Source organism: Sus scrofa, chromosome 4, assembly GCF_054392235.1.
Source record: "Sus scrofa isolate SSC_HxYL_T2T_F1_AM1 chromosome 4, Sscrofa_HxYL_maternal_Yorkshire_Landrace_v2.0, whole genome shotgun sequence".
Classification (NCBI taxonomy): Eukaryota; Metazoa; Chordata; class Mammalia; order Artiodactyla; family Suidae; genus Sus; species Sus scrofa.
The window spans coordinates 126,309,585-126,333,266 of NC_139386.1; the positions used below are offsets into that span (position 1 = coordinate 126,309,585).

The 23,682-nt window shown below is 35.0% G+C and overlaps 1 protein-coding gene and 1 non-coding gene across 14 annotated transcripts in view; one reads left to right on the top strand and one right to left on the bottom strand.

Annotated features, from left to right (window-relative positions):
* Positions 1–23,682, bottom strand: part of PTBP2 (polypyrimidine tract binding protein 2) — an 80,367-nt gene that overhangs the window by 37,173 nt on the left and 19,512 nt on the right. For 9 of the 13 annotated variants that reach the window (XR_014844692.1, XR_014844691.1, XR_014844690.1 and 6 more), the window contains exons 3-5: positions 21,895–21,970; positions 6,705–6,877; positions 5,613–5,756 (exon numbers count right to left, since the gene is read on the bottom strand). Coding sequence is in view for 5 of the 13 variants with exons in the window: in XM_021090157.2 (XP_020945816.1) it covers positions 5,613–5,756; positions 6,705–6,877; positions 21,895–21,970 (393 nt within the window). In the remaining 8 variants the exon portion in view is untranslated. The remainder of the gene's footprint in view (positions 1–5,612; positions 5,757–6,704; positions 6,878–21,894; positions 21,971–23,682) is intronic. The other 4 variants (XM_085023896.1, XM_085023895.1, XM_085023894.1 and 1 more) reach the window with 1 other exon arrangement.
* On the top strand, positions 523–628 carry LOC146404240 (U6 spliceosomal RNA). The gene has a single exon (XR_014845077.1). It is a non-coding gene; the product is annotated as a U6 spliceosomal RNA (small nuclear RNA).

Below are 23,682 nucleotides of genomic sequence, written 5' to 3' on the forward strand. Positions count from 1 at the left end.
ATCTAAATTAAAGCAGAAATTGATGTATGCCATAGTACAAAACCACAGAAATTTCAGGAATGCTTCAAGATAAAATATGAAGAATTATTTTTCCATACATGAACGCACAATTTTCTTATGTACGACTAATAAGATATTGCTAATTGAACCATGACAGACCATCTTGATTTGAGATTTTAAAATGTGAAAATACATATGGAATTGAAAAAATACAGAATTTTTAGGAAATCTGTCAACTAAATATATTAAATGCCTTCAAAAGACTACCCTTATTACTATTATGCCTTTCCTATTATTACTGGCAGATTCACTGATAAGGAAATAGTATCTTCCCACCTTATCTGGGGTCAGAAAACCTATATAAAGGCAAAGAACAGTTAAATATAATGATGACAAATACCTCTACACTGCTCTACAGTTTGAAAAGAGCTGTACTGGCAGATGAATAGGATAATAAAGCACAGTGATGAATGAAAAAGGACAGCACAAAATGAGGACACTTATGAGAATAAAGAATGATCAGTGCTTGTTTCGGCAGTTCATACACTAAAATTGGAACAATACAGAGAAGATTAGCATGGACCTATGCAAACATAACCCCCAAATTCATGAAGTGTTACATTTCTGGGGAACCTATTACTAATGGTGGTGGTAGTAATCATTCTGCAATATATCAAATCAACAAGCTACAGGCCTTAAAACTCACACCAGGTCATCTACCAATCATACTCCATAAAGGTGTAGAGGATGGTCATTTCAGTAAACTATTCCATAACCAGGATACCATATGGCTTGCTACTCAAAGAAATCACATACTCATCTAGTCAAACTTCACCACCTAAATGTTAATTATGATCTGTAAACTGGTTAGCCAAAGTGACTCATTAATTCAAATCCAACATTTTGAAACAAATATTTTTTAGAAAGATACATTTATACCATTATAGAGAATAGTTATAAAAAAAGAGATAAAAGGATTTCTAGAGCAATGTTTAATTTAAATATCTAATATATTTGACCCAATACATATTTATTATTTTAAGCACTCACTGCAATGTCACTTTCTTCATTAGTGAACATGTCTTTACATAACGTTTATTGTAACAAGCATGGAACTATCACAACTTTGAACAACTCTAGCATTTGCTACTTCATATAACGGAATGTCTTTTTAAAACAGGAATCGCATGAGCATGGAATACTACACAAACAGTACGAAAAGTTATGTTTCTTCTGGAACCCAGGCACCCTGGCTGCTTTACCCTACACACCCTCACCAATATTACCTTGGGTATCCTTCCAGGGACATCCACACAGACACGTATATATGTACTCTACACAAGCACATAAGTACTTGATTAGCTACTGCATACTTGTCTTTCCAATACTAGTCATTGTTCTCCATCTCCATTTTTACCTTAATAATTATGTTCTTCATTATCATTAACAAGTATCTTCATACATTTTTAAAAAATGGGGCAGAGATGGCTTGCCAATCTAGATTTTATTAACTTTCATACTGAAAGCAATCATAAACGAAGGACACAAACTATAAGCGTATACAGCTCAATATTACAAATTGAACATATCTATGAAAGGACTATCTAGATTTAAAAAGAGAACATTACCAGCACTCCAGAAGCCGCACACACGCGTTCTCCCAATTATATAAATGGAATTCTGCAGTATGTGTTCTACTTTGGTCTAGCTTCTTGCAATTAACATGGTTTTTATGATAATCATCCAAGTTCTGGAGGCACCAGTAGCTTATTAATTCTTTTTACTGACAATAACCTAGTCAATGAATATACCACAACACATTCTACTGCTGCTGAACGTACGGATCGCTTCCAGCTTTGGGTTTCACAGTGTGTGCTGTCAACTTTCTCATACCTATCTTTCGACACACACACGTGTTTTCTCAGGTATGTAACTAGCAGAATTACTAAATCAAAGATTATGTGTATGTTTAGCTTAAGTAGATATTTCAAGGTTTTAAAAACAATTCTATCAATTTATATTCCCATCACTTGAGTTCAAGTTTCTCTACACTGTTCCAACATTTGGTATTACCTGTCTTAATTTTAGCCAATATGGTAGTACACAGCAATATCTCAGTGATTTTAATTTGTATTAAAGGTTCTTAATCCAAACCTAATTCACTCTCTACATCAGAGGATGGCTTTGAGGCAAACTAGCTAATGGGAAACCTGAGAGTGCCTACCAACTTGGCCATGCAACATGCTAAATAGAAAGGTGATGCAATGGCAGGCGGGCCACAACAGTGCAGGCAAAAGTGTCAGCACAGAAACACAAAGGCCTCAAAATACAATATATGAGAAAGCATACTGGATTACAGAACCTACAATTACTATTGGGATGGAAGCATACTCAAATAACAGTGGGAGGAGCCGTAAGACAGAATAAGTAATCATCTCAGAAAGGGCCTTTATCTTGAGCAAGGAAAAGATCTGAAGATTTGCTGCAGGAGGATAACTCAGATTTGTGCATTTAGAAAGACAGACACACACACACACAGAGCTGTACTGGTAAGAAAGAATTTAAGAGGAAAATTATGAAAGGAGACCAGTAAGAGAGCCATTATATATAATATAGCCAAGAGCTGACTGTATCTCAGCTGTTGAAGTAGCAAGAAAGAAGAAATCTAGGCAGACACTGAGAAGAGTGAATTCAATGGACTTGATGATTTGATGAAAGGTTATGGAGGAACTCACGGTTGACACACACATTTGTTTCTTCTATTACAAAACCCTATTACAATGCCTATAAGTGAATACAAAATGGAATAAACACAGACACAGACGAGAGAAGGTCATCACTGAGAATAATTTTATCAAATCCTGAAACACAGAAAATGAATGGAACTAAATGGACAGATGACACAGTGGACATGTACCAAACAGGGTTTGCACTGCTAGCAGCCACAGGAATCAGATTAGAAATTGGCAGGTACACAGGAGGAGGGAGAAGGTGAAAGAGTTAACAGGGTTAAAAGAGTTAACAGAAAGTCTAGCTAACAAACAGCTCAGTTCCTCTCCCCCTACCCCACACCCTTTAATAGTGAAATAGCAAAAATAAAGGCAATGACCAAATGCTTCCTTAAAAGAACAGAAATTCTAAAGGAAGTTTCACTGGCCAAGAATGAAGGCTTCTTTGGCATTTGGGAGAATCCCAGCTTAGTATCCAACTCCTTATTACCTTACTCTAGAGGAAAACATGCAAGTGTCAAAAGACCTAATCATCCAATCTGAAATATAAACAAACAATGAGGGTGGGTAGGAGGGAGACAGGGAAAGAGAGAACAAGATAAACATAATAGCTAATACCAACGAAATTAGGAGATACAGTCAAGTATTTTAAAAAATACAATTATTAACTGTAAAGAATGACTAACTGCAATTAAAAAGGATGATCAAAGAAAAAGAGATTTTGAAAATCAAAAAGACGGCTGTCAGAAAAAGTTTTTTCAACAGAAGGAGTACTGTATTGATTGTCCCCTGTGTCTGGAATAATCCAAACTGTAATTACTAAGTGGTTATTCTCCAACCACTTTGAAATGTGCTCCCTAAATATCACTTCCTAATAGGACTTTCACTTGTTAGCCTATTTAAAATTACTAATCCCCCTCCCCTACATACATCTATCTATAGATGCCTTGTCTTTGTCCTGTACACATCATTTTCATTTCAATCTTTTAAAATGAGAATGCATTCACTAATTACTGAAAATTCTAACATGTAAAATAAAACTGGGATGTCAAATGCCATTTTTAACTTAAAGTAAAAAGAATACAGAATAGACATTTTTCTTTTGGTATTATTCCTTATGCTAAATTCTGAGTACAACATCTAGTTCAAAAGAAATTTTTAAAAAAAATATATTTTTTGCTGCACTCGCAGCATGTGAAAGTTCCTAGGCCAGGGATCAAATGAACTCACGCCACACTTGCAACCTATGCCACAGCTGGGCAACAACAGATCCTGTAACCCAGTGTGCTACAAGGGACTTCCAAAGAAATAAAGATTATTATCAAATTAAAAAAAACAAAAAACCTGAAATTTTACCCTGAACTGTTAGACAAAAAGTTCTATAAGCTTCTTTTCCATAAGCTATCAAAACGATCTTATTCTTTACAAAAGTTAAAATCCATAAGGAATTATTTTCCATTTAATTTTCAACATGAACCAGAGACAGAGTTTACTAAAACAGAAAGTATACTTAGCTAAAAACTACATTAAAAGAGCTCAAGTTTTTAGAACAGTTTTTATTGTAATCCTATGAATTTGTATCTAAAACCATTCTTATACTTTTTCTAAAAAATATTAATTTTAAACAGTATCTTCCATATCACGTTTTTAAAAAATCAATACATTCACATTCTCAATTCTTGAATCCCCCTGGACATCCCAAAGGAAAACCATTAACATATCTCCAACAGGAATTTTTCCACAAGAAATTAAGACCAATAAAAAGTCAAATAAGGAGTTCCTGTCATGGCTCAGCAGACACGAATCTGACAAGCATCCATGAGGATGCAGGTTCGATCCCTGGCCTCACTCAGTGGGTTAAGGATCTGGCGTCGCCATGAGCTGTGGTGTATAGGTCAGACTCGGCTCTGACCTGGCACTGCTATGGCTGTGGTGTAGGCCGGCAGCTATAGCTCCAATTCGCCCCCTAGCCTGGGAACCTCCATATGCTGCAGGTACAGCCCTAAAAAGACAAAAAAAAAAAAAAAAAAAAAAAAGAAAAAAAAAAAAAGTCAAATAACCAAAGGCACTGAATTTCATGCACTAAAGTCTAAGAAGCAGAGCTGTATAAATAGTTTATGGAGTTCCCGGCGTGACTCAGTGGTTAATGAACCTGACCGTCATTCATACACAGGTTCTATCCCTGGCCTCACTCAGTGGGTTAGGATCCAGCGTAGCTGTAAGCTGCAGTGTAGGTCGCAGATGTGGCTCAGATCTGGTGTTGCTGTGGCATAGGCCCGTGGCTACAGCTATGACTGGACCCCTAGCCTGGGAACCTCCATGTGCCATGCCTAAAAGACAAAAAAAAAAAAAAAGTTTATGCTGAAGTCCGTACCTCATAGCTTCTATACAAAAACTTTAATCTGCATAAAGAAAACGAATACTACCTAGAATAGATTTATAAGGAGATCCTGCTGAATAGCATTGAGAACTATGTCTAGATACTCATGTCGCAACAGAAGAAAGGGTGGGGGAAAAAACTGTAACTGCAATGTATACATCTAAGGATGACCTGACCCCCTTGCTGTACAGTGGGAAAATAATAAAAAAAAAAAAAAAAAAAAAAAAAGAAAACGAACACTGTGACAGATCTTAAAAGCACTGAAAAAAAATACCATTTAACTAATTTACCCAGTACTAATTTAAAATACGAAAGCATCTGACTGTACATATCTCTTCTAAGTTAACGTAGTATTTAATACTTAGGAACATACTGCGAAAAAAACAAGAATATACCCAAAGAAAAATCTTCTTAATGGTTCAATTTCTTATTTTCTGTTAATATGTTTATGAGATTCTTAATATGTTCTAGGCCGTTTTATTGATGTACCTACATATACTCACTTGGTTTAATGTATTATCTGTTTTTAGTTCTTTGTGATTAGAGTACTGGATATAAATCGGTTGGTTACGAAGATGAGGTGTCACAGCAGAATAGTAATTAACCATAGTTATAGCTGCTTCCTCTGTTGCTAGCTCCAAAAATGCCTGAAAATTTAAATACAAAATTTTACTGCCATGAATTAAAATTGAATAAACTTCAATTATCTGCTTAATCTATCCAGCTCCTTAGAAAAATCACTATCTAAAACATAAACTGTCAAGTCACATTCAGATGCTCTAGTAGGTAGAATCAGAAATCCTTTATTCAAGTTTTGATACACAATTAAAGGTAACCTCAGAAGAAAGCTCTTTGCATATACAGTACTTCTGCCTTCCACCTGATCTTTCTGTACACTGCAAATGTACTTCCCCCAATAAACCTAGAGAAAATAAAATCTAAATATTTCCTAGCACCAGTATTTTACCAATAACCTAGAGAATATAAGAGATCTCCAAGTCATTTTTAAAGCAGTATAATTTAAAAGAGACAAAGAAAAAAATCAAATGTCACGTTATAAGTGACATTAACTATATTTAAGAGAACACTAAACTTCTCTAAATTCTCCTAAATAGTACCACTGAAAACATTAAAACAAATTTGACTTTTAATGTACCTGGGCCCTATTGCTATAGGTACATCTATGCGATACAGAAACATCTGGGATAATGACAATTTTTTTCTAATGCTATCAGATAAATATTTCCCTGGGATAAGCTTAAAGGACAGATGCTACTAAGGTCCTTACCAATTTCTGAAATTACAAAATTAAAGCCACAAACATTTCATCTGTATTTCCCATAATCTTACCGAACAATGGCTCAGTTAGAGTCCTACAGTGAATTCAAATGGCAGAATTTGAAAACCTTATTCATTTCAGCTCCCTAGCTTTAGTTTTCCAAACATAGCTATCAGGAAAAATCAGAGTAAGACTTCTGTCATGTTCTCTGAGAAAAGCACTCTACTGAATACTACCTTTTTATCAGGAGATACCTAATTCACACCTATTGGATAGTGTGGGGCTTAACATTTTATAAGTCCTGAAAGAAGTATACCTGATTTTTTCCTTTCAGCATAAGGATGTTGGTCACCTTACCAAAAGGTAAACCTAAAGCAATAACTTCAGTTTCTGTCACTTCACCAGGTAATTTTCGAATATGAAGTACACGAGAAGGAGCACCATCCATTTTATCTTCTCCTTTAAATTTTTTACTATCATTACCATTGGCTGAAAGACATTAAAGAAACAATCTTTATTATATTAATTTTCCTTATTTGCATAAAAATCACAAAACAAACTTTAATAAATAATGTGAAAGCACAGCTGAGTGCAAATGGATAATTCCCAAAAATTCAAAAACTAGGTTTTCAAAGTAATGGAGAAAATCATATCTACCAATTATTACTAAATGAAATCATCAATTAAGATTACTATTGGATAAATATATTTCTGGACAGTATATGTAAAGAGTAACAAGCAATAATAAAAAACATAAAAATGCAATTCATAAAGAAATGATGGGTCCAATGGTTACAGAACACAGCTATGATTCAATCAACTTATTAGAGACTGAAAGAAATTAAAAAGTGAAAAATCTGACTCAGCAAAAATTATGGAGATTATAATTTTACCTGAGAAATTCTAAATTATTTTGATTTGTAAAATACACTGAAAAATGGAATCGAAGAAGGCAATGCTGTAAAAATAATTATGCAGTCAATCCACTGGCTTACATTCCTCTACTTAAACATTTTGTCACTATCAACATCTATCCATTATAAATCACTCATGGACTTGATTATCTTACCCTACTCTGAGCTTTAAAGTGATATATTTTCAAACAGAAAATTAAGTTGCCTGTCTTTATTCCAAAGCTTCACCAAAAAATAAACAGCCCCAAACTCAAACTTACTAAAGATGCAATAAAATAAGTGATGTCTTAATGGTCTAAATCTTCTAAAAATTCAAGGATATTTCTGAGAACCTAACTAAAATGAAGAATCCTTACACACTGAAAAAATATACATGTAAGCTCCATTTTGTATAAAATTTTTGGTATTTTACAGTATACCCCCCAAAACATTCAGATACAAACTCTAAGATTATCTTGATCTTCTAAGTAGCTTCAAAATTTACTCAAACATTAATTCTTTAAACAGTTACTGAGTATCAAGAACATGAGCGGCACTGTTTTTCGTTCTGGGGTGCAGCAGCAAACAGTAAGCAGTAAGATCCCGGATGCTCTCCTGTAATCTAGTGGGAGAGGTGGACTATCTAGGACATGAACCAGGTAATTTCTTAGAGTGATTAACTGTCATGAAGAAAGTAAAGAAGAGTGATGTGATTAAATGCGACTTAGCAGAGGATTAGAAAAGGGTGCTGTGGTAGTGATTTTATTGGATGATCAGAGATAATATGTAAACTTACCTGATAAGTATAACTTGAAGTGTCACTCAAGTTTATATACATGAATGGACAGCCAATGCATTTAAAAATCCCCTTGGGTTGACTCTGTACAAATGAGTCGTATGTTCTGGCTTCTAAATGTATTACCAGAAAAATCTTACTGGTTAGCTCTTTATCACTCCAGAAATAAAAGAAATAACAAAAAGCTCTCCACACCTCCTCTTTAAGGAAGGAGATTTATGTGTGCACAGGTACTCGAGTTTATCAGGTTGCATTTCATACTTTGTGGCATCTTATCTAACAAAATTATTACTGGGTCTGTTAAATGATAATGTAATTTGTTTAAAGGAAGGAATCAACAAATAAAACATATACCTTAAAACATAAGTCACACACAGATGCCTATTTTTCTAAGGCCTTTTCTTGGCAGAGTAACCTGAGTATAAAATCCTAACAGTTTGTGTTCTTTTTCATTCATTTATTTAAATAACAAGAATACTTCATAATACAACCTATAATCCCATGAGTTACAGGTGATAGTATTAGGAAACTCAAAACAGCAAATTTCAGTTTTTCCTAGCCCTATACATATAGGGAGAAAAAAGGCTTCCCTTTTCAAATGATTCTTAAAATATGATTCCCAAAAGGCTAAAATCTGCCTAAAACCTATTAAGAGCATATAAGAGTTTACTGTTTTGAATTTGTGTTGGATAATTTCTGGACAGTGGATGGTAAGTCAGACGACTGAATAATAAAGGTAGGTGGGACAGTTTTAACAAAGAAGATAAATCACCTGTTGGTGTTTTTGTTTTTTTTTTTTTTTTTTTTGGATTTATGGAAAAGAAGATACTTTTCTTTTCACAATGATATTTAACATTCACTCAAAGAAACCTATGTCCCAAGCAATTTACACCTCTAAGATTGCTATCATGACCCAACTATTCCCTTTATGGATGAGAGGTACTTAAACTGCCAAAAGTGAGATAAAGTGGTAAAGACAGGAAGTGGCAGAAAAAGGATTAAAACTCAGGGAGTGTGACTCCATAGTCCATGCTCTCAACTCACTACACTATTAGAGGTCCCTAAAGACAAACTTTGTGCAATATATGAAGGCCTAGAGAAGATATGTCCTTTTCGCTCCAACTCCATGTAACTAACAACATTTACACTCTTTACACCACCTGATACACCTCTCAGGTAGTTAACAGCTTCAAAAAGGTGGCTACCAAATATTCATATTTTAGTCTTAAATATCACGAAAGTCTTAAACAGTGGTACTTATGCGAATATAAAATTGGGAAACGATGATTTCTTTAAATATAACTAAGCTAACTTTCATTTACAAAAACACTCCAACCTTGGAAAACTTTAAAAAAGGCACAAAATGTGTGGCCCTCAGCTTATGAAACATACAGACCATTTATTCCTATTTGAGAAGTAAGGAAGATGGGCTCTCTCTGGGTTGAAAACCTAGGATTTTTCAGAAGACAAAGTACAATCATTTGGACTTCTTTCCGCCACCCTTTCCCTTCCATTCCCCAGGTAAATCATGCAACTTTTGGTTTGGGTTTGCAAGACTAGTAATAATTAAAATAATTTTAAGAATTTATGCAACAACGAATGGAGTAATGCTTTTACTTAGGCATATGGGTTGCATACAAATTGGAGAAATCTCCAATTACACCTTTTCCATATACTAGTTTTCCTTCTTAAGAAAGCCTTTTTGCATAGGGAGGATGTTTTTCTACTCACAAATTCAAGACAAGATGTAAAAACTGTTTCTATTTGAATATTCCTCTTCCAAATTCAAACCTTCTACCTCAATCCTAAAGTAAACATCTTCACATTTGATCAGTACCAGTCCACCTCTTTTCCCTTTTACTGACCTTTGTTTTCTCCTTTTACCTGCAGTTTTCACACACAGGGGTCTCACCAAGGTCCTGGGTGATTTATTAAATCCACCCCTGGTGGAAGAGCTACGAGCCCTCTTATCCTTATCAAATCTCTCTGGCCTCACAGTCTCCCTAATGACTTCTTTCAAGTCTCCGTACCCCCGACTCATCTGACACCTGCCTTGGACCCTCAGCTGACTCATTTCCAAAATGGCTGGAATGCCCCAACTATTCTGATGCCAAGGTCCTTCCCATCTTTACTTGCTCACATCAACACTACACACAGTAAGGGGTTTCAAAAATCACCTTCTATTTTGTAAGTCTATTACTTTAGTCCCACTCATTCACCAATATTCTAACTCTATACTTTCAACCATGTACCAACTTGGAGTGCAACGTCTCTAAACTTTTTAGATCATCTGTCCAGTGAAAGCAAAACATAAGTACACTCTCATTCTCCAAGTCCTAAAGACCAAGGCATTTATAAAGACACCAGTAACTTACTTTATCAAATATGGTAACAGAAAGGCAAAGCAGTTTTAATCCCAAGCAGTGTGAGTTGGACTTCAAGGCAAAGAAAGCACAGTGTTACAGAAGCTGTTGGCTTTAAAAAACAAAAAACAGATAAAATAAAAAGAATCTAAGAAAAATGAATGCTCATACTCTTTGCATTCCTACATGGGAAAATAGAAATTTCAAAGAACTAACCAGAAAAGTAGGCATATACAGATAGGAAATACTTCTGTTACTATTCTACTAGCTGTTTAGTTAAAATGTCAACAGCCGCTGCACAAATAAGAAAAAATCTTACTAGGTTTACTATAAAAGCTACCTGTAGCTCTTCATTTCTGAGTAGCTGCATAGCCTTATGCCAAAAGTAACTTACGTGTGAGCAGTCTAAGAGAAAGCTACACTAAATTAGAGGAAGGATCTCAATACCTCTATACAAAACTGTTAGACCCTTTATAAACACTGAAACTTAAACCATGTTTTGGAATAGTCTCAAAGCATCATTAAAAAACCAAATGACATGAGAGCAAAAAAAATATGTAAAAATTAAACTGGAAATCTTAAAAGAGTTCTGAGTAATGTGTAACAGAATCTATAAATGATTTCAGTTCTTTCACAAAAATAAAAATGTCATACTTTCAGTAATAATAAAATAAACCCAATATAGCAGAGTAACAATTAGCAGCAGTGCCAGAAATACATATACCCAACTTAAAGGGCTATTCCATTTCCACACCTATAAAAAAATGAATCCAAGAGACCATATCTTAAAATTGTCAAGCACGCTCTCCACTGCCAAACAGTTACAAATTCCTTTCAATAAAATCCAATTTTAATACTAGTTAAGAGCTATGTTTTTGAAATGTTTCACTTCTAAAGAAACTAGGTTATTACAAAATAGTTTTGAATAAAATCATTTCCCCAAAACTAAGTTTCTAATAACATTAACTTTCCTCATTTCTAAAATTCTTTTTTTCCTTTGACTCAAAAATAGGTTGCAAACAAAGGAAGTCTGGACAGGGAAAAGCTGTTGAGATAGATGCTGTCAAAAACAGAATTCAATTAGAAGAAACACCATGGAAAGAGCTGAAATATAAGAATGAAATTCTGTTCTGTATCTGATAACCGTAAAAGCATCCTTGTAACACTGTCTATAAAGGTCCATTTTTGAGACATCTCTATCACAATCATATATTTTTCCAGTAAGTATAATCACTAGTTTTCAAAGGTCTTATAGGCTCTTATAAGCAACAGTATTCAAATCTGTTTGAACATACACAGACTCACAAGAAATTTAAAATTCCATGTTTCCTCTGTTCAAAAGATAAAATAAATTGCACGCATGTAAATTTCTTACGTTAAAACGAGCTTTAAGACATTTTAGTCCATCACTACACACACTCAATTCATTCTTTAGTTATAATAAAGTACAAGATCACTGCTAAACATACTTTTAAAAAGTAAGATAGTAACAGATTGTTCTCTCTTTTCAATAAAAACAAATCTTTCTCCACTTTGTTCCCTTTGTGGGGACTACTATCCATCAACCCAGTGATTCTAGGCCAAAACTCGTAATACTTCTCTTCTACCAAAATCTGCTTCCAAATGACTCAGAATTCTTCTAATTTCTTGATACATATACATCTCCATATTTTCTTCTGAGACTCTAAAATTCAGGACACCTCAGTATCTCTAGAGCAGATTAAAGTTTTAAACTGTCCTCCAATTTTACAGTAGTAACCCCCACCCCCACCCCACCCCCGTCGGTCCCCCAACAAAATACAAATGGAACAAAAATCCTTTCTGAAATGTATAAATCTGGTAAAGCTCAAACCCCTTAGTAAAACAAATCAAATCTATATCCAGACACCTGCCCAACAGGACTTTGGTAGCCATTCCCCTTCTCGTATTTTACAAATTGCAAAAATACAAAATTACAAATAGTTGATGGTTTCCAGAGGTAGCCTTCTATTTCAAACAAATTTTGGATTTATCTTACAACTTTGCTCACCGATATGAATATATATCCTTTCTGTCAATACCCAATACCCACAGGCAACCATTACTTTGGTTTCTATACTGAAAATTAATTATCTACTCTTCAGAGAAATAGAATCACACAGTATATAATCTTTTGTCTGTCTCCTGTTGCTTCGCAATGTTTACTAATATTCACTCACGCTACTACACATATTAATAGTAATTCTTTTGTTCTTAATGAGTAACAATCCACAACTTATTATTTTCCTATTGATAGACATCTGGATACAGGTTTTGGACCATTATAAATAGTTTTCTATACACACATTTGTATAACTCTTGTAGTGAACATGTTTTCAATGGGTAAAAACCTAGGAAATACGAGGTCACAAGGTAGATTTATTTATTTTTGACCTTCTAAGAAACTCCCAAACTGTTTTCCAAACTATTTTACACTCTCACCTGCAATGGCGTATAGTTTTAGTTTGCTCCACATCCTCATCAACATTTGGCACTGCCAATCTGTTTAATTTTAGCCTAGATTCTAGTTGATCTGTAGTGGTATCTTGTAGTGGTTATAAACCGTGATTTCCTTATGACTAATAAATCTTTACATGTGCCTATTAGCCATTCATGTACCTTCTTTTGTCCATTTAAAAAAGATTAAGCTGTTCGTACCGATGTGGAAGAATTTTTTACATACTCTGGGTATTATAAGTCCTTTGTCAGATAAATATGTGGACATTAATATTTTCTTCCAGTCTGTGCCTCACCTTTTCATTGTCTTAACAATGTCTTTTGAGGAGTTTTTCATTGAGATGGCCTCTAGTTGGTAAAGCAGTCCTTTTTGGTTAGTGGGTTTTTTTGGTAACCTATCTCAGAAATTCTCATTTACCCCTTAAGATTGAAGACATATTTTAGGGTTTTTTTCTCAAAAGCTTTGCCTATTTATAGTTGTGAGGTTTAGGTATGTAATTCATCCTCTTTTTCTGTACAGTATGAAGGACTGAGTTTCTAATGTGGAGTTTTCATGTGCATATCCAATTGTTCTAGCACCATTTGTGCTAGACTTCCCTGGAGTTCTCATCGTGGCGCAGTGGTTAACCAATCTGACTAGGAACCATGAGGCTGTGGGTTCGATCCCTGCCGTTGCTCAGTGGGTTAAGGATCGGGCGTTGCCGTGAGCTGTGGTGTAGGTTGCAGATGCGGCTTGGATCCCGCGTTGCTGTGGCTCTGGTGTAGGCTGGCAGTTACAGCTCTGATTAGATCCCTAGCCTGGGGACCTCCATATGCTGCGGGAGTGGCCCAAGAGACAGCAAAAAGACAAAAAAAAAAAAAGACTTCCCTTTTCCCATTAAATGACCAAGACACCTTTGTAAATAATTGACTGTAAACGTAGCAGTTTATTTCTGAACACTATTCTGTGACACTAACTGTGCTAATACTAAATTGTTTTGATTACTTCAACTTTACAATCAATCTTGAAATCAGATAGTATCCCAACTTTTTTCCTTTTTCAAAATGGTTTTACTCTCCTAGGTTCTTTTTTATTTCCACATAGATTTTAGATCAAGTAATCACTTTCAATGTAAATGCCTGTTGAATCTGACTGATTTACAGATTCAATTCCATCCCAATTTGGGGGGAAATGACATCTTTAACATAATGAGTTTTCTATTTGTAAACATGGTGTATCCATTTATTCAGCTCTTTAATTTCTCTGTGTTATATCTTGTAGTTACTGAGGTAGTTGCCTGAATATATTCTATTAAATTTATTCTGATATTTCATCTTTCTGATGTTTCTATAAATGAACTTTTAAAATTTCATTTTCCAAAAACTTGCTAATATCAGAAAAAAAAAACTTTGTATATTGAAATGCATCCTTAACAATCCTGAATTCACCTATTAGTCCTAACAAATATTCCATAGATTCCTTTGGGTTTTCTATTTTAAAAATCACGTTAACTGTAGACAAGACAGTTTTACGTCTTCCTTTCTGATCTTTATGCTTTTTATTTATTTTGCTTGCCTTAATGTAAGCAAAAGGTAGAAAAAAAATTGCGAAAGCAGATATCCTTACTTCATCCTGATTTAAAGGAATTCAGTATTTTGCCATTATGAATGAAATTTCTTGTAGACGTCCCTTGTCTACCTTACACAAGTTTCCTTTCTTATTAAGTTTTTTGTTGTTGTTGTTTGTTTTTTGTCTTTTTGCTATTTCTTGGGCCGCTCCCACGGCATATGGAGGTTCCCAGGCTAGGGGTCCAATCGGAGCTGTAGCTGCCGGCCTACGCCAGAGCCACAGCAACACGGGATCCGAACTGTACCTGCAACCTACACTACAGCTCACGGCAACGCCGGATCGTTAACCCACTGAGCAAGGACAGGGACTGAACCCGCAACCTAGTCGGATTCGTTAACCACTGCGCCACGACGGGAACTCCTTGCTAAGTTTTCTGATTACATTTTCTCATGAATGGATGCTATGTTTTTGTCAAATGCTTTTTTCTGCTTCTATTAACATGATTTTTCTTCCTCCTTTATTCCACTACTGTGATAAATTACAGTGAGTTCATCTTCAATTGCTAAACCTCACCATCAAGGGGTAAGCCTCAATCAGTCATCACAAATTATCACTCATGTACTGCTGGATGTGATTTGCTAACATCTTGTTACGAACACCTGTATTTATGTTCATGAAAGATATTACTATGAAATTTTGATTTCTTGTATTACCTTTGTTAGATTTTGGTTTCAGTGGCTTTATAAAGTGAATTAGCAAGTGCCCCCCCTCCCATTTTCTTCCCTTCTGTATTTTCTAAAAAAAAAAAAAAAGTTAAAAGATGGCTATCATTTCTAACTTTGTTCAAAAATTCAGTAGTGAAACCGCCCATGCCTGAGTAAAACCACCTATGAGTGAAAGCCATCTGTAAGTGAAATCACATATGCCTGGAGTAATCTTCACGCAAAGATTTTTTACTAAAAAGTCCATCTTTATAACAGATGTAAAGGTATTTACCTATTTTACTGACGTTGTTGAATTTATCAGCGTTACCAATGTTAGTAATATACTATCTCACTATCCTATTACACTGTGTAGCATCTGCTGTGCCATCTCCACTTTCAGTCCTGATACTGATAATTTATGCTTTCTTTTTCTTGATAAGAGTTTTAAACCCTTTTCCCTAACATAGATATTTTCTAATATAGGTAAAGTATCTAATATATGGATAGAACAATTTTCCTCAGGCATTTCCTAGGCTGCATTCCAACAAATTCTGATGTATCTTCATGTTCATTCTGTCAGAAATATACCCTTTACACCTTTGTTCAGAATTGTGTAAGTTTCTATTTGGTAATTTCCTAGATTTCTTACTGATTCTTGATTTCTAGTCAAATTTCACTATAATCAGATACTATATGAGCTTTCAAGCATTTGAAATTTAGAATTATTTTCATGTCATGCTGAATATTCTATGTACACCTGAAAAGTTGTTCTGCTGTCATTTAACATTTCATAAATGTGAGTTAAGCTAAACTGACAGCACTTTTCAAATCCTAAATCTTTAAGATCTATTTGTTCTATCAATTACTATGGGGAATGTTAAAATATCCAATTTTCAATTTAATATTGTAGATTTCCCTGATTCACTCTTGTTATTTTTTTTAAATGTACCTTGAAACTGTTATTACTAATATACAAATTAAGTAATGTTATGTTTTCCGATATAGTGGTTCTTTGAGGCACTAAGAAATAAACCTTTTTTATACCTGGTTATACTCCTTGTCTCAACTCTTACTTTATCTATGTTAACACGATCATACCACCTTTCTTATTTACTCTTCGCATGGAATATTATTTTCCATCCTTTTTACTTTCAATTTGTGTCTCTGTACTTCAAGCAGTCTGACTATAGCACTGGACAGTGTAGTTCGGTATTGCTTTTTAATACAGTCTGACATTTTCTGCCTCCTAATAGAACTTCTTAGACTACGAATGTTCAAAAGAAAGATACCGCAGATCATATAATTTTAAATATTGTAGTACCCATACCAGAAAGTAAAAAGGAGTGAAATTAATTTTTTTTTTAAATGAGAGTTGCAACATTTATTTCAGGTTCTCTCTTTTTTTTTTGTTTTTTTGTATTTTTTTTTTTTTTTTCTTTTTTGCCACACAGGCAGTATGTGGGAATTCCTGGGCCAGGGATTGAACCTACGCCGCACAGCAGCAACCAGAGCCACAGCGGTGAGAACGCAGGAGCCTCAACCCGCTAGGCCATCAGAGAACTCCCTGAAATTAATTTTAATAATAATATATTTTAATCTAATATATCTGAAATATTACCATATCGACAATCAATATTTTAAAAAAAGAGGTATCTTACATTCCTATTTCTTTGTTACTATGTCTTTGAAACACCCATTTACTTACTATTAGGAGTAGTTACATTCCACATGCTCAATGGCCTCATAAAACTAGTGGTCACTGTATTAGACTACGTTAAGTTTAGCTAATTTACATTTTGTGTTTCAGTTTAACATCTAGCAATTTATTTTCTGTCCAGTGACTTGTTGTTCTTCTCTTGCTATGTTTGATAGTATTCCACTGTAGGCTTTTCTTTTTATGAGGCACAATTCACATAAAAAGCTGCATATAAAGTATACAATTTGACAGGTTTTAATGTATGTTTACATCTATTAAACCTTCACCGTCAGAGAATCTTTTTACATATCACCCCCAAATTTCCTTGTCTTTTATGACCCTTCCTCACCCCCATTCCTCCCACCTCTATATGCCAAGCAACCACCAGTCTGCTTTAACATGCATATCCTATAGTTTTATATAAATGAATCATACAGATGTATTCTTTTTTCCCCATCTTTCACATAATTATTTGGAGACTTATCCCTGCTGATACATGTAGCAACAGTTCACTCCATATGGCTGAGCAGTACTTCACTGTATGCAATGGAATTCAATGACAAAACAGCCATCCATCCATTCATTCCCTGATAAACACTTAACTGTTGTTATGGCCTTCAGATATTACAAATAAAGCTATGAACATTCATATATGAGTCTACGCCTTCATTCTTCTTGGGTAAATGCCTAGGAGACAAATAGCTGAATCTTTTTTAAGAAAACTGCCAAATTGCTTTCCAAAGCAGTTCTACAATTTTATGTTCCCATCAATTGCTTACGAGTGTTACAACTCCTCCATATCTTTTCCAACACTTAATATGGTCAGTTTTTTAAATTTTAGCTATTGCATAGATGTGTAATGTTATCTTACTTTCACTTTAATTTGTATTTCTCCAGTGACTAAAGATGCTGAGCATCTTCTTCGCATGCTTACTTACCTTCTGTATATCTTTTCTACTGACCAATTCAATTATTTTTGCTAATTTATTACATTAGGTTGTTTGTTGCCTTACTGTTGAGTTTTAGATTACATATGTAGTCTGAATTTATATATATTCTGGATAAAGATCTTTATAAGCTACATGCTTTGTAAAGATGTCTGCCACTCCGTGGCTTGTCTTTTCACTCTCTTAACAGTCTTTTGAATAGCCTAAGTTTTTAAAACTGATAAGGTCCCATTTGTTCTTTTATAGACTGCGCTTTCAGGGTCACAGCAAAGAAATTTCTGCCTAACCCAAGGTCACAAAGATTTCCTACTATGCTTTCTCTTAGAAGTTTTATAATTTTCAAGTTCTACATTTGTATCAAAAGTCCATCTGGAGCTCATTTCAGTATGAAGTCCATAGCTCTAAGTCGTTTGCTGCTGTTGTTTTTCGCAGTAAATGGATAACTTGTTGTTATAGAACCCTTTACTGAAAAATTTAATTTTTTCTTCCACTGAATTGCCTTTGTACCTTTATTGAAAACCAGGTGTCCATAATTGTGTGGGTTTATTTCTGGATTCTCTATTTTGCTCTACTACTATTTATCTTTATGCTAATAGGCCAGTTTTGATTACTTTACAATATGAACACTTTTATTAGCTTTACAATCCTTTGAAAACAGCCCTCCAATTTTCTATTAGCCTTAAACTACACCTCTTTGTATCTTTTTTAAGACACTGTTTCTTTTTTTTTTTTTTGTCTTTTTGTCTTTTGTTGTTGTTGTTGTTGTTGTTGTTGTTGCTATTCCTTGGGCCGCTCCCGCGGCATATGGAGGTTCCCAGGCTAGGGGTTGAATCGGAGCTGTAGCCACCGGCCTACGCCAGAAGCACAGCAACGCAGGATCCGAGCCGCGTCTGCAACCTACACCACAGCTCACGGCAACGCCGGATCGTTAACCCACTGAGCAAGGGCAGGGACCGAACCCGCAACCTCAGGGTTCCTAGTCGGATTCGTTAACCACTGCGCCACGACGGGAACTCCCGACACTGTTTCAATATGCAACCTTAGTTTATCAGGATATTCCATGTAAGAGTTAATACTCTATCACTTCATGTAAAATTTAAGAATCTTAATCTATAAAATTCCACTTAAGTTCACTTTGTGCTAATTGTTGTCACATAAAACTCTACGTACAGAATAAACCACCATCATTTAAAGGTTTTTTTGTTTTTTTGATAAACAGTCTTTCAAAGACAAAGGATTAAAAGATAGCCTTTTAATTCATACACACCTCTGCCATTCCTGGTACTCGTTACTTCCTATAGATCCAAGTTACTGTCTAGTGTCATTCCGTTCAACCTAAAGAACGTTTCTGTTTTGTTTTTTTCTTTGAATGCAAAGCGTCAGTCTCCTGTGAGATAACTTTTTCCTAGATGCTTATTAAGTTTTCAATATTTTGACTGTTATGTGCCTTGGTATATTTCTTTTTACTTATCCTACTTGATATTTTTCTTCAAATTTTAGAAGTTTTCAGCTATTACTGCTTCAATTACGTATACATCTGGCCCCATTCTCTTTATTCTCTCTCTCTGAAACTCCAATTGCATGTTATATTAGACTGCTCAACTGTCCTAAAGATATATTTTTACCCTTTCTGGATAACTGAATAATTTCTATCAATCTGTACTCAAGTTCATTAACCTTTCTTCAGTTGTCTCCAAACGGCTGTTAGTCTCAAAGAGTTAACTTTTCATTCCAAATACTGTGTTTTTCCAATTAGAGCACTTCTATAGCTTTCTTTACAGTTGTTTCAACACATTCTTCCATGTTCATTATTTTGCAAAATATTTCCTTTTATAGCTTTAAACGTATTCATAGTCCTTATCTGCTAATTCCAATATCTAGGTCATACTGAGGTCTATTCCTACTGATTGTTTTTCCACAAAATTTGTAGTATTTGATGGTATGCAGGATACTGTAGATGACAGTTGTGGGAAGACTGAATTATGCTGTCTTTCTTACAATGTGTTGTTTTATTTAGGCAGGCAATTAAATCACTGGTGAATCCTTCACATCTTGTCAGGGTGGACTATCACTATTTCTTAACTTAGTCTTAACGGCCGTCACTTACTATAGTGTGTGATCCTTTCTCTTCTTAAGGCCTGAGCTTTCTGTAGCTAAACTGAAAGTGGTACTCTGCAAGACATGTGCATTCTGACCTCCAATATCTATGCCAATATCTCAGAGCACTGCAAAGCCCAGGAATCATCATTCTGGCTCTTAACCCCAGAGTAGGTCATTTCTGATAAACCATTAAAATTTCAATCTACACGTCGGCAGCCCAGTAGTTATTCCAAATTCTGAATGAAGTGGGAGTCCCCACATTGAAACCTGCCCTCTGACCTATGCCCAAAGCCCTAGACAAGTTCCTTTTTCAGGATCCTTCTTCATAAACTTCGAAGTGTCTCAATCTCAGTCTCTGGACTGCAGTGAGACCTCCAGGCTCTGATTGGGCTCCACCTCCATGTGCTACAACAGTAAGGTACTCCCATGCTGAAAAACCAAGGTTATTCATGGAACTCACCTCATTCATTTTCCTTATCTCAAGGAACGTTACCCTGTACTATTTATTCATCAATTCCAGACATTAGTTGTCCCAGATATTTTATTCAGTTTTACAGTTTTCAATTTTGGGAGAAGTACTGCTACCAGTACTCTGTCGAAGTCCTATACATCAATTTTAAAAATGTCTCCTTTATTAAAATGTTCTGTTTCAAAAAAAATGAAACTGGCAAAGCAGAGGTACAGACGTTAGAGCCTGTTTGTTCAATTATTTGTACATGATACCTTGAGTATTAAAACCATGGCCTAGTGATTTTTGCTTTGTAATCCTGACATGGAAAACTCAGTAATAATTATGTGCAGAGAAATTCACCTTAACATCGTTATGACTATATTTACTAAGTATTTCACTGTAATTTTTACTTAACTGTCAGTTACATGTATATGTGCACTGAGGTATACATACATACAAGCAACAGCTACCTGAAGGAAATTAAAGTACTTCTATTCTTTTATAATCTTTGTATTGCCCAATATAATTAATTCCTCAAACAGGTAACTCTGGAAAGGGTTCAGAAAAGAGAAACTCTGGTTTTAGGTAAATAATATGAAATGTAGGGCTGTAAGACAAACTAATCATCAGATTCAAATTTGGTCCACTGGCCATAAAAATTAAGGTCTAAAAATCAGTTCATATTATTTATAGACAGATACTACAAACAACCAACAATACTGTTTCGAACATTAAAGTTCAGAGTTCCCATCGTGGCTCAGCAGTTAGCGAACCCAACTAGCATCCATGACGATGTGGGTTCGATCCCTGGCCTCACTCAGTGGGTTAAGGATCCGGCGTTGCCATGAGCCGTGGTGTAGGTTGCAGATGCTGCTTGGATCCCGTGTTGCTGTGGCTCTGGCATAGGCTGGTGACTACAGTTCCGACTGGATCCGTAGCCTGGGAACCTCCATATGACACGGGTGTGGCCCTAAAAGACCAAAAAAGACAAAATAAATACATAAATAAAGTTCAAGAAAAAACACCCTAATTATGAAGATGAAGCAAAATCATCTTACATTTCCCATAAAGGAAATCAATTCCAAGAATTAAAATACTGTTACAGCAAAGAAAAAAGACTGAAAGCACATTAAAAAAACAACTATGCAACTGAATCTTTTGCTATTTATTTATAGTTTGGGCTTTAGGATTTGTGGGATAGAGAAGAAATACTTAAAAAATATTTTATGACAAACATAAAAGCGAAAACACAAAGTACAAAAGGGGTGATAGTTGAGGAAATTTGTTAACACCAAAGAAAAAAAGGGTTTTGTTTGTTTTTAAAGCAATCAGATTTAGTTACTTCCCCACAAAAGTCACCCACTTCAGGTTTTTTCACTTGACACATATATACTATAGTAAAATTTCTTCTAAAATGTTTCAATACAGAGCATTTAAAAATAACAAGGGCTATTAAAACACACTAAACTTCAGGTTTAACATTCTGCCCTGTAAAATGGCAAATGAGACTGTTAAAAGAGAGCAACACTCACCTGTAACCACCATGCTGCTCATATTAGAGTTTGGACTACTGAGAACACTGCCTGAGAGTAGTTCGTCAGATCCTCTCTAGAAAAACAAAAACAGAATAAATCCCTTTAAATTTAAAGATTTTAATCTGTAAGTCTTTCACTTATTCATAACTTTTCAAATAGTTACTGGAAAACAAATGTCAGGTGTTATACCATTGAAAACAAACATTTCAATCCCTAAAATAAAAAGTTAACTCCACTCTCCCATCCAGATCTCTTCCTTTTCCACAAAACCAACAGTGTTTCCTTCCTTCCTTTCACCCAAAGACAATTTATAATCTTAGGGACAAGAAACAGGAAAAATGACAAGGTTCCATAATCAAAAGCTCTGGAAAACTGCATCAACTTTTTTTAATCAACAAACTAATGCCAAAGAAGCTGGACTTAGAGACATTCTGTGAATCCTCCAACCTCAAAGCCCTCTATTCATCCAGATAAACTCAGGTCTTTAGAAAATGAGAACTTCACTCTGCTGAGCTGAATAACTCATTTTCATAATCATTAAACAATTAGGTATGTATTTAAATGGCTAGAACACTGTAAACAAAGACAAAAATCTTGGAATGGAACATTTCCTCCTGCTAATATAAAAAGAGAATGCATCACATCTTTAAATCCTTTAGTGATAAGATGATAAATCATGTTTTTGGAACTGCAAAACCAACACTGTTTTAGCTATTTTTAAATGTACGTACCTTGAAAGTATGTGTGAGCAAACTAATATTTAAAATAGCTAAATCAACTGTTTCACATTATGTGTATACTTACATGGGTATTAATGTTTAAAATAAATCGACACTAGCTGATTTAGACAACCAATCAGTACAAAGTTGAATGCAACCACCAAAACAGAAAAAAATGTACAAAGAAGGTAATTTACCAGAGCATTTCAGAAAGTTCAAAACAATCCAAATTAACTATAAACTTTGTTAATTTGTGTTAAACACATACAACAAGCTATATTATAAAAAATAACAATGATAAATATCCATACATCATCTCCCTAATTGTTTTAAAAGCTTCCTACTCATTAGTATCAAACTCAGAGAATTACAAGCATGACAAAAATGAGCCACATTAACACTCTATCTATATCACATTTAATTTTTTGATCAAGGTATGGACGATTCAGCATGGCATTGTTTTATAAGGACATGATACACAGAATTAGATGCTTTAGAGATCCTCAAGTGTGGTCTCTAGAGCAGCATTAGACCTGGACACCTGCTTAGCAACATATGATGTCACATCTTTCCAACACCTACTAAATAAAACAATGACGGATAAGGTCCAACAACCTGAGTTTAACAAGCTCTCCAGGTGCTTCTGATGCGTGCCAAAGGTTAAGAACTACTGATATACATTACTCGTTCACTAGCAACAATAAAAATGCTTCCTAGTTTGGATTTTTTAAAAAATTTAGGAGTTCCTGTCATGGCTCAGAGGTTAAGGAACCTGAGTAGTATCCATGAGGACCTGAGTTCAATCCCTGGCCTCTCTCAGTGGGTTAGGGATCCTGCATTGCCATGAGCTGTGGTGTAGGCTGCAGACACGGCTCAGACCCCACATTGCTGTGGCCATGGTGCAGGCCAGTAGCTACAGCTCTGATTTAACCCCTAGCCTGGGAACCTCCATATGCCCACAGGTATAGCCCTAAAAGGACCCCCCAAAAAAAAAAAAAAATTTTAGAACACTTTCCGGTTTATAATAAAATTGAGAAGGAAACAGATTTCCCACATACCCACTGCC